This window comes from Hyperolius riggenbachi, chromosome 12 (assembly GCF_040937935.1).
Source record: "Hyperolius riggenbachi isolate aHypRig1 chromosome 12, aHypRig1.pri, whole genome shotgun sequence".
Taxonomy (NCBI): domain Eukaryota; kingdom Metazoa; phylum Chordata; class Amphibia; order Anura; family Hyperoliidae; genus Hyperolius; species Hyperolius riggenbachi.
The window spans coordinates 192,507,996-192,520,168 of NC_090657.1; the positions used below are offsets into that span (position 1 = coordinate 192,507,996).

The 12,173-nt window shown below is 45.2% G+C and overlaps 1 protein-coding gene across 4 annotated transcripts in view; it reads right to left on the minus strand.

Moving 5' to 3' along the window:
* Positions 1–12,173, minus strand: part of BCAS4 (breast carcinoma amplified sequence 4) — a 128,318-nt gene that overhangs the window by 86,509 nt on the left and 29,636 nt on the right. For 3 of the 4 annotated variants that reach the window (XR_011025421.1, XM_068264275.1, XM_068264276.1), the window contains exon 4: positions 10,789–10,923. The exons of the other annotated variant lie outside the window; for it this stretch is intronic. Coding sequence is in view for 2 of the 3 variants with exons in the window: in XM_068264275.1 (XP_068120376.1) it covers positions 10,789–10,923 (135 nt within the window). In the remaining variant the exon portion in view is untranslated. The remainder of the gene's footprint in view (positions 1–10,788; positions 10,924–12,173) is intronic. 4 annotated transcript variants of the gene reach the window in all.

Sequence of the window (12,173 nt, forward strand, 5' to 3'; positions counted from 1 at the left end):
ACTAGGCCACTCCATGACCTTAATGTGCTTCTTCTTGAGCCACTCCTTTGTTGCCTTTGCTGTATGTTTTGGGTCATTGTCGTGCTGGAACACCCATCCACGACCCATTTTCAGTTTCCTGGCAGAGGGAAGGAGGTTGTCGTTCAGGATTTAGCGATACATGGCTCCGTCCATTTTCCCGTTAATGCGATTAAGTTGTCCTGTGCCCTTAGCAGAAAAACACTGACAAAGCAAAATGTTTCCACCCCCATGCTTGACGGTGGGGACGGTGTTTTGGGGGTCATAGGCAGCATTTTTCTTCCTCCAAACACAGCGAGTTGAGTTAATGCCAAAGAGCTCTATTTTGGTCTCATCAGACCATAGCACCTTCTCCCAGTCACTCACAGAATCATTCAGGTGTTCATTGGCAAACTTCAGACGGGCCGACACATGTGCCTTCTTGAGCAGGGGGACCTTGCGAGCCCTGCAGGATTTTAATTCATTGCGGTGTAATGTGTTTCCAATGGTTTTCTTGGTGACTGTGGTCCCTGCTAATTTGAGGTCATTCACTAACTCCTCCCGTGTAGTTCTAGGATGCTTTTTCACCTTTCTCAGAACCATTGACACCCCACGAGGTGAGATCTTGCGTGGAGCCCCAGAGCGAGGTCGATTGATGGTCATTTTGTGCTCCTTCCATTTTCGAACAATCGCACCAACAGTTGTCACCTTCTCTCCCAGCTTCTTGCTAATGGTTTTGTAGCCCATTCCAGCCTTGTGCAGGTCTACAATTTTGTCTCTGTCATCCTTGGACAGCTCTTTGGTCTTTCCCATGTTGGAGAGTTTGGAGTCTGCTTGATTGATTGATTCTGTGGACAGGTGTCTTTTATACAGGTGACTAGTTAAGACAGGTGTCCTTAATGAGGGTGACTAATTGAGTAGAAGTGTCTAACCACTCTGTGGGAGCCAGAACTCTTAATGGTTGGTAGGGGTTCAAAAACTTATTTCACTCAATGAAATGCAAATCAGTTGCTATCTTTTATTTAAGGTTATTTTTTCGATTTTTCTTTTGATGTGCTATCTGCCACTGTTAAAATAAACCTACCATTGAAATGATACTGTTCTGAGACTTTTCATTTCTTTGTCATTGGACAAACTTACAAAATCAGTGAGGGGTCAAATAATTATTTCCTCCACTGTATATATATATGTGTGTGTGTGTGTGTTATACGCACACACTCTGTTCTTAGTGTTTGGCCAGTGTAGTGTGGGTGTGTGTATTATACGTACACACTCTTTTCTTACTGTTTGGCCAGTGTAGTGTGGGTGTGTATGTATGTGTATGTGTATTATACGTACACACTCTTTTCTTAGCGTTTGGCCAGTGTAGTGTGGGTGTGTATGTGTGTGTGTGTATTATACGTACACACTCTTTTCTTAGTGTTTGGCCAGTGTAGTGTGGGTGTGTATGCGTGTGTGTATTATACGTACACACTCTTTTCTTAGTGTTTGGCCAGTGTAGTGTGGGTGTGTATGTGTGTGTGTGTATTATACGTACACACTCTTTTCTTAGTGTTTGGCCAGTGTAGTGTGGGTGTATATGTGTGTGTGTGTGTATTATACGTACACACTCTTTTCTTAGTGTTTGGCCAGTGTAGTGTGGGTGTGTATGTATGTGTGTGTATTATACGTACACACTCTTTTCTTAGTGTTTGGCCAGTGTAGTGTGGGTGTGTATGCGTGTGTGTATTATACGTACACACTCTTTTCTTAGTGTTTGGCCAGTGTAGTGTGGGTGTGTATGTGTGTGTGTGTATTATACGTACACACTCTTTTCTTAGTGTTTGGCCAGTGTAGTGTGGGTGTGTATGCGTGTGTGTGTATTATACGTACACACTCTTTTCTTAGTGTTCGGCCAGTGTAGTGTGGGTGTGTATGTGTGTGTGTGTATTATACGTACACACTCTTTTCTTAGCGTTTGGCCAGTGTAGTGTGGGTGTGTGTATATTTATGTGTGTGTGTGTTTTACACGCACACACTCTTTCCTTAGCGTTTGGCCAGTGTTTGGTGTGTGTATATATATATGTGTGTGTGTGTGTATTATACGTACACTCTTTTCTTAGCGTTTGGCCAGTGTATATATGTGTGTGTGTGTGTGTGTGTGTGTGTGTATTACATGCACACACTCTTTCCTTATCGTTTGGCCAGTGTTTGGTGTGTGTGTATTACATGCACACACTTTTTCCTTAGCGTTTGGCCAGTGTTTGGTGTGTGTGTGTGTGTGTATTACATGCACACACTCTTTCCTTAGCGTTTGGCCAGTGTTTGGTGTGTGTATATGTGTGTGTGTATTACATGCACACACTCTTTCCTAAGTGTTTGGCCAGTGTTTGGTGTGTGTGTGTGTATATATGTGTGTGTGTGTGTGTGTATTACATGCACACACTCTTTCCTAAGTGTTTGGTGGGTGTGGTATACAGCTGATCATGTAGGCATCTGGTATGGAGGCCCAGCGCTGCTCATGAGGCATTATGGGATGTAGAGGTCACATAGCTGCAGGCTGGACAATGTCATGGGGAGTCTCCAGGGAGGATGAGAAAGGAGGGAGACCTGGAAGAGGGTCAGCGACTATAGCAACCGTACCAGTCCTGCTGGCTACATACAGCAAGGTTTCCAGAAGGATTTACAAAATAAACGCATGTTCTAATTATTGCTTTGTTTGGTGCCAACATCTACTAATCAACTGTAGCATGTTAAATAAATAGAGGCTACAATAATAATATTATACTATTCACAAGTCTATAGGAAATCAGGATGGAGAATCCTGTCTACATGAGCTGAATATATAAGGGGCCGATGTAGTACATAGTTACAGGATAAGTCAGCAGGACACTAACTGTAAGCTGGTTAAATTAAAGAATGCCCAGAAGCTGATGGTGACCCGGAACCACTAGGAAAGTATAAGGGGCTAAAAGAGACCTATAAGCCCTTTTATTAAAAAGCAACGCTAAATATAAATTTGTCTTCTTAAAACAGGAAGTATTTAGGATAATTCAGCTGTAAGTGAGCAACTATGGTTTCCCATGATGCATCGCTCTGGAATATGCAAATCATCTCTTTATACTCCTGAAAGCCAGGCACACATCCAGAACTGCTGGTGTATAGTGAGCCTGCAGCAACTTAAAGAGAGTCTGAAGCGAGAATAAATCTCGCTTCAGACCTCATAGATAGCAGGGGCATGTGTGCCCCTGCTAAAACGCCGCTATCCAACGGCTTAACGGGGGTCCCTGATCCCCCAAATCCCCTCGGTGCAGCGGGGGAGCGCTTCCTGGTTGGGGCAGGGCTAACCGCCGCAGCCCTGCCCCAAGCGCGTCTGTCAGCGCGTATCTCCGCCTCTCCCCTGCCCCTCTCAGTCTTCCTTCACTGAGAGGGGCGGGGGAGAGGCGGCGATGCGCGTCTGATAGACGCGACTGGAGGCAGGGCTGCAGCCGTTAGCCCTGCCTCCAGGAAGAAGAAATTTCACGACCAACTTGCGACCAACTATTGCGGGGGTGGGTTTGGGGGTGAAGGGACCCCCGTTAAGCTGCGGGATAGCGGCGTTTTAGCAGGGGCACACATGCCCCTGCTAAGTATGAGCTCTGAAGCGAGATTTATTCTCGCTTCAGAGTCTCTTTGATTTCACAGAGCTACACCAATCCAACATGCATACTGCCTATTCAGTGCATCAGTGCATGGCATGGATTTGTATGGCTCTATTAAATGAGTGATCCTGTACAATTAAACCAGTACTCCAGGATCAAAAGTAAAGATATTGCTGCATAGCTCATACAAAGCAGATTTACTATAGTCATATCAGCTTATAAATCAGGATTTGGACTATGAATTTTGAGTTGAAATTTATGATCACATGATCTATGCTCCAGCTATAATATTATTACAGTAGAATTTCTAAACTACAAGGGACCAGGAAAAGTAGTTTACTATATCAGAAATTTACTGTATCAGAATTCGTCATGCAATGAATATTTATACAGACGCATTTGCTGGGACCTGAGGGCTGAGTTTACTATATCCAGTGGTTTACTATATCAGAGTTTACTATAACGAGATTCTACTATATTGAGTGGGTGGCAACTTAGTTCCCTGTGACATCATGAAGCCAGTTTGCTTTCACGCTGTGCAAATTACTCTGTGCAATAGGCAGGATTAGAGCCCAAGTAAAAGCTCCTGTTACTATGCAACGCAGATGGCCGTGCCGTTTACAGAAACGCATAGCACATGTGTTGCTGACCCCATTCGATATTAAATGAGACAGCACTACATTGTGCACACAAAAGCATGCAGCAGTACATTGTCAGAAATCAGTTCACACAGCCGATATCAGCTCAGCAACGCGTAAGTGGGATCTGGCCCTAAGGGTGTAACTGGGCTCTTAAAGAGAATCTGTACTCTAAAATTCTTACAATAAAAAGCATACCATTCTATTCATTATGTTCTCCTGGGCCGATAGGCTGAGAGAAGCTCAGTCTGTGACTCATACAGAGCCTGCAGGGTGTGTGGAGAGGGTGTGAATAGCTTGTACCTATCACAAGCAGAGCAGCACATTCCTGCCTGAGCCCGACAAAGCCGTCAAAGGAAAGAAGATTAGGTTATATAACAGAGATAATACAGCCACTGTGCGACTAGAAAAGGCTGCAGTAAGACAGACCACATTAGAACAGGTATAGGAACTTATAAGATAGAAGAAATAAGGCTGAAAATGTTGTTACAGAGTCTCTTTAATGTCTCTCACTGTGAAGTGGTCATTTGTGCTGCATTTTGTATGGAACCGTGGCGTAAACAGGCCAGAACATGTTTTATATTTTGCATTCTTTAAAGCAGCCAACTTAGTGACAGCTTTGCACAATTTCAGCATCATTTGATTTTCCCACAAGACCATGACCTGATAGTGACCTTTAGGCTACGTAGGGGCTATATGGCCAAGGAAGAGAGTGATGGAGTGCTGAAACAGATGGAATCTGCCATTCTCTTGCAGTTGATATGCAGGATAAGGGGAGGACCAGTATACACACTATGAGCCTGGCTTCTGGACTGTGTCTTTGCATCAACTGCAGATCTACAGATGCATTCCATTACAAGAAATCAATGCAGTCCAGTACTAAACGGGGGATTTGCAGTCCCATGTGTATCCTCCCTATAGATTATCTCACTACTTCCCAAGCCTATAGAATCCATGAGACCATATGCATCAAAAAGTATAAAGCTTGGAAAGTCCAAAGGTATTTTATTTGGGAATCACCGATACAGCAAAAACAGCTAAAAGTAATTTACAGTTCATTGTACTCTGGGAGAAATGTACATTTATATGTACCGTATGTATTTGAAATTAGTTAAAGATAGTTGTCCATTAACATGACTATTACTGCAAATGCAAACTTTTTTTTCCCCATAAAAATTTTACATGCAATAAAATATTGTTGTTAAAATACATTGCACAAACTATTTATGTATTTATGGACCCCAACAACTGTGTATTTTGCACTCTGTACCATGCTATGGAAGATGTTGGCGATACATACTACTACTAGGGATAATGATCAAACAGATGCAAATACTTCCGAGTTTATGCAAATTTATGTAAATTACCACCCAGGTTTAAATTGATTGGACCAATTGCAAGCTGCACATATTCGCATAAAATGTACATCAATTTGAATATCACTGATCATCCCTAACTACTACATTGCTATTAAACGCATAAAAAAAAAATTGTCCTCAAGCAAATGTTGTAAACTCTGAAATGAGGTCCTTGTTTTTAGACGGCCACAAGTGATGACAGGTAAATAACTCCAGATAGACATCTTGCAAGCCGTGAATTGACACTTCCCCTCATCTTGGAGTGCCCGTCGTGCAGCGCCCTAGTCAATAACTGTCAAGGATCTTCCACTTTGCGGAAGTAATATCACCGCTCCAGTCAATCTACAGTTTTACAGTTTCAACAAAAACTGAGATATAATAAAGTATAATCGCAAATAACTGCCACCCCAGAGTACTCATCAAAACACGAGGTGGTGAGCAGAAGGGAGGGAGGGGGAAACGCAGCATAAACAGCTAAATGTCACCATTCCTTCACTCATACCAGCACAAAACAGAATAGTAAAAGCACAAGTGTGAAACACCCAGCGACCTGTGATCAGTGCTGCCTGTTGCACAACACCCGTGTCCTCGACTGGCAGGAACTTCCTGTTGTGTAATACCGTCATTACAGCCAAATGATCAGTCTTTGTTGTTTGTTCTTTGTACCTTATTTAGGTAGGCCTAATACAACCCTACAATAGATGTCACCTCTTCCACCATCGCTTGCTACAATTAAGTCATAGAGTTCCGCTTACAAATTTATTCACTCTCAGCTGCTAATGCAATTACGATAACAGGCCTAGTTCAGTGGTTCTTAAAGTGGACCTGAACTCTTGCACTGGACAGAAGGAAAACATAGAGAAATGAACCCCGAAATTAGCCACAATATTTGCAAGCTTTCCAAAGCTGCCTGGCCGTGCCCCCTGCTGCTCTTCCTCACCTCCCTGCACGCTGGGAGAGAGAGATCTCTCTCCTTCCAGCGTCATGACCCAGGCCATTAGACAGCAGGGAACTGTATAGGGGAGTGAGGGAAGCCACTAGAACACCAGAGAACTGTATAGGGGAAGGAGGTGACCACTAGGCACCAGGGAATTGTATAGGGGAAGGAGGAGGGCCACCAGACACCAGGGAACTGTATAGGGGAAGGAGGAGGGCCACCAGACACCAGGGAGCTGTATAGGGGAAGGAGGAGGGCCACCAGACACCAGGGAGCTGTACAGGGGAAGGAGGAGGGCCACCAGACACCAGGGAACTGTATAGGGGAAGGAGGAGGGCCACCAGACACCAGGGAGCTGTATAGGGGAAGGAGGAGGGCCACTAGACACCAGGGAACTGTATAGGGGAAGGAGGGGACCACTAGTCGCCAGGGAGCTGTACAGGGGAAGGAGGAGGGCCACCAGACACCAGGGAACTGTATAAGGGAAGGAGGAGGGCCAACAGACACCAGGGAACTGTATAGGGGAAGGAGGAGGGCCACCAGACACCAGGGAGCTGTATAGGGGAAGGAGGAGGGCCACTAGACACCAGGGAACTGTATAGGGGAAGGAGGGGACCACTAGTCGCCAGGGAGCTGTACAGGGGAAGGAGGAGGGCCACCAGACACCAGGGAACTGTATAAGGGAAGGAGGAGGGCCAACAGACACCCGGGAACTGTATAGGGGAAGGAGGAGGGCCACCAGACACCAGGGAGCTGTATAGGGGAAGGAGGAGGGCCACCAGACACCAGGGAGCTGTATAGGGGAAGGGGGAGGGCCACCAGACACCAGGGAGCTGTATAGGGGAAGGAGGAGGGCCACTAGACACCAGGGAGCTGTACAGGGGAAGGAGGAGGGCCACTAGACACCAGGGAGCTGTACAGGGGAAGGAGGGGCCACTAGGCACCAGGGAACTATATAGGGGAAGGAGGAGGGCCACCAGACACCAGGGAGCTGTATAGGAGAAGGAGGAGGGCCACCAGACACCAGGGAACTGTATAGGGGAAGGAGGAGGGCCACCAGACTCCAGGGAGCTGTATAGGGGAAGGAGGAGGGCCACTAGAAACCAGGGAGCTGTATAGGGGAAGGAGGGGGCCATTAGACACCAGAGAGCTGTATAGGGGAAGGAGGGCCACCAGACACCAGGAAGCTGTATAGGGGAAGGAGGAGGGCCGCCAGACACCAGGGAGCTGTATAGGGGAAGGAGAAGGGCCACTAGACACCAGGGAGCTGTATAGGGGAAGGAGGGGGCCATTAGACACCAGGAAACGTTATAAGCGAGGGAGGTGGCCATTAGACATGGAGGATGGCCTGCGACTTGGTCCCACTGTTGAATTTGGTCCCTCTGTGTATTTGAGTTTGACACCCCTGCTCTATACATTTTACATTATATCCACAGAGGAGGGGACAGTCGCTCATGTGTACCTAGGGTTAGGGGCTTTCAGCAAAACTTTAGCTTTCAGCTCCACAATTTGTAGACATGCTTCTGGCCAGATGGTTTTCACAAAGCTTTGTTTAGTGAAGATGCTTCCACTCACAACTTCATGATTTTTTTTTTTACTCCTGAAACAGCCAGAATGAAATTGCAGTGGGTATTCCAATAATAAAGGGTTTTATTTCATCCGGAGCGTCTCATTCTGTGTACGAGGTGTCGGGTTATGGGCCCCAGAGAGCGTCTGCTCTCAATACGGCACAGCTCACTTCTGGAGTTTTTAAAGGCAACCAAAGTTGTTAAGTTCATATTAACCAATCAGCTGCCAGAATCCAACACAAACCGAACTGATCTCTGTTCATCCAGGTTACTGCGATGTATATATAGTGAAAGGGAAACCATCATGACAGAAGTACAGAGAGCTGCCTGGCATGTTTGGTTCACAACCTGGTTCTCTAATGGCCACATTTATCCACCTTTTATAGGAAAAGTATTACAAAAATGTGTAAGATTTAAACACATACATATAAATGTGCTTTTCACCCAGAGTACAGTGCACTTTAAATTAATGTTTTCCTATATTGCTGTCACTTACAGTAAGCATTAAAAATCTGACAGATTTTGGACTAGTCTATCTCTTCATGAGGGATTCTCAGCATTTCCTTTATTATTTACAAAAAGCAATCCCTGGAAATGATCTGTACAAAGATACAGGCCAACCTCCCTACTTATTTGCACACTCTTTTGGCTGTAGGACGGAGCAACTGCCATTCAGTAAGTGCTTTTGAAAATAAAGAAAACCCAGAGAATCCCCCTTAAGGAGATTGACTAGTCAAAATCTGTCAGATTTTAGCTACCTACTGTAAACGGCAGTATCATTGGAAAAAAAGTAACTCATAGTGCATTTTACACTGGATCAAATGTTCATTTTAGGCTAATTGCACACTTGGTGCTGTGCGATTGTCCTACGGCAGGGACCCGCCAGGATCACCTGGAGGAAACCCGCACAGACACAGAGCAAGCTGTAATGATGTGAATTATAAATGAACAAGGCATTTTTATTGTTTGTTCTACAATAAGCCACACCTTCCCTGGGCTGTACAGGAACTCTGCAGAGGAGTAATTAAAGAGTACCTAAATTATAAATTACAGTTTGCTTTAATCCTAATAAGTTGCCAATATATATAAAATCACACATGATAAAGTATGATTTTCTCACCCCTAGGATCCGTATTCCAAATATGACCTTGAAATCCCCTCCCCCCGTGTGAAATTGGGCCCGGGCCTTTTTTTTCCTTTCCAACCCATAGGTGTACAGATGCTGGGGGGATTGATGTCATAACTCCACCCCTCATATCCATGTGATCTCATCTAGGCAGACAAACATCTGAAATAAGAATTAGAGCAAACAGACATGATAAGACAGGCTGCAGCAGTTTTACTGTCTCTTCTCTGTACTACACACTGTGAAAAGAGAAGTAATTTGATCCAGGCAGGCAGAGAGCAGGGAGGGAGGGTCAGAGAGCAGGGAGGGGCAGGCAATTATCCAGGCTGAAGAGGAGGGCACAATGCTTTAGCAAGGCTTCAGCTTCTGGAGAAATAAGTAAGTGCTACTTACAGATATAAATGTGAGTCTGTTCTATCCACTATGATGTACCAGATGCAAATGTTATATGTTCATCTAACTACATACATTATATGCAGTGCCACCAGACCTTTTTTTTGCTGGAGGTGGTTATAATAAGATTTGGCAGGCTAATAATCAACAGCTGTTGACTGATTAATCAGCTGTAAATAATCAGTTTCCAAATCTGATGAAAGACAACTGAGGGATACGAAGGCTGCCATATTTAATTCCTTGTTAACAATGCAGATTGCTTGGCTGTCCTGCTGATCCTCTGACCCTAATACGTTTAGCCATAGAGCCAGAACAAGCATGCAGTAGATCAGGTGCTTTGACTGGATTAGCTGCATGCTTATTTGAAGTGTGTGAGTCAGACACTACTGTAGCCAAGGAGATAAGCAGGACTACCAGGCACCTGGTATTGTTTAAAGGGAAATACATAGCAAGCCTCCACATCCCCCTCACTTCAGGTGTCCTATTAGCCCTGCGTAAGGCATGCCAATGAGGCGCTAATCCACATTTATACAAATGTGATGCTAATGTTATGCAGTTTGCAAATGTACCAAGAAGATGCACCACATGTTGTATATGATCGGTCCAATTCCAAGCTACGTGACATTTTAATAAACTCTGTATCAACATCACATCCCTGGTCCTGTGTAAAGATCAGGTTCATGGTACTTCCCCTTCCAGTCAACAGGAAAACAATCACCAGAAGTCACATTTTTTAGCTCATCCATTACAAATTCCAAACATACAAGTGTCCTGCGTGGGTTTCCTCCAGGCACCCCGGTTTCCTCCCACATCCCCAAAACATACAGATAATTGGCTTCCCCCTAAAATTGACCCTAGACTACGATACATGCACAATACATACATAGACATATGGCAATGGTAGGGATTAGATTGTGAGCCCCTCTGAGGGACAGTTAGTGACAAGACAATAATTACTCTGTACAACGCTGCGTAATATGTCAGCGCTATATAAATAAATATCTCTTTTTTGATTGCTTTTGATAGAATTCCCCCGAGGCAGTCATATTTCACGCGGAATCACTGAAAATGATCACCCAAAGACACGCCACATGCTTGGACACCAATACATACTGGATCACGAAACACACAGACAACAGAAAGCTACTAACCCACAGGAAGGGAGGGAGAGAGGCTCCGGCTAGGATTCTGTTAAAGGATTGTGGAAGTGACATGTGATCCCTCTCGGCCCGAGTTACCTCCTCTTCCAGGAATGACACGTGATGGGCCACCATCTTCACAAAGGCCTGCGGAGGATGACTGAAAGTCAATAAAGTAGGCGAGGTAAAAGAAAAAAAAAAAAAGGGACATCACTTTGGCGATAGCCTTAACCTCCTTAGCGGTATGGATGAGCTCAGCTCGTCCATTACCGCCGGAGGGTGCCGCTCAGGCCCTGCTGGGCCGATTTGCTCCAAATAAAAAGGTGCACACGCAGCCGGCACTTTGCCAGCCGCGTTTGCTACCTGATCGCCGATCCGCCGCGAGCAGCGGCGAAAGAGGGTCCCCCCAGCCGCCCGAGCCCTGTGCAGCCGGCCCAATCAGTTCCGGCCAGCGCTAAGGGCTGGATCGGAGGCGGCTGACATCAGGACGTCCATGACGTCACTCCGCTCGTCGTCATGGCGACGAGGAAAGCGAAACAAGGATGGCCGCTCATCGCGGCCTTTCTTGTTACTTCTGATCGCCCGAGGCGTTCAGAAGTACGCGTCAGGAGCGCCCTCTAGTGGGCTTTCATGCAGCCAACTTTCAGTTGGCTGCATGTAATAGATTTTTTTTTATTAAAAAAAAAAACACTCCCGCAGCCGCCCTGGCGATCTTAATAGAACGCCAGGGAGGTTAATGGAAAAATAATATTTATAAAAGCGTACTATGGATACAGAGGTGCCTAAAGGATAAAATAATCTAAAAAGTTTAAAACATGAGGAGGCAGTGGCAGACTTACCTCCTCCAAGCAGACACAAACATTGCCAATGTATTTGTCAAATACAACAAGTGTATTTACATACATACATACATAGGGGACAATGCAACGCGTTTTGCAGGTTTGATCCTGCTTCATCAGGCAATAACAGCGGAGCAACAGCATATAGCAATAGCATAAGAGCCATGCAGGCACCTCTGTGAATAGTGAATGAAACAACACCAAAATATGAGAGAGAGAGAGAGAGAGAGAGAGAGAGAGAGAGAGAGAGAGAGAGAGAGAGAGAGAGAGAGAGAGAGAGAGAGAGATAGATAGAGAGCGCGAGTGTGTAAATTCTTGGCATGCTGGATCATTGAAATGGACCTCGGCACTGCAGCTAATTTGTAAACGATGTTAACCCTATGAAAGCAGGAAGTAGACACATTGCCGTTTTATTGCAGGATTTGTATCAGCTGCAACAAAGAAATGTTGTTCTATAAACGTTGTTATGCTGTTGCGTATCTTTTAGAGCAAGTTCTGAGATCAGGTCCGCTTTAATTGTAGAAAAACTACCTACAAAAGCTGGCATACATGGTGCTT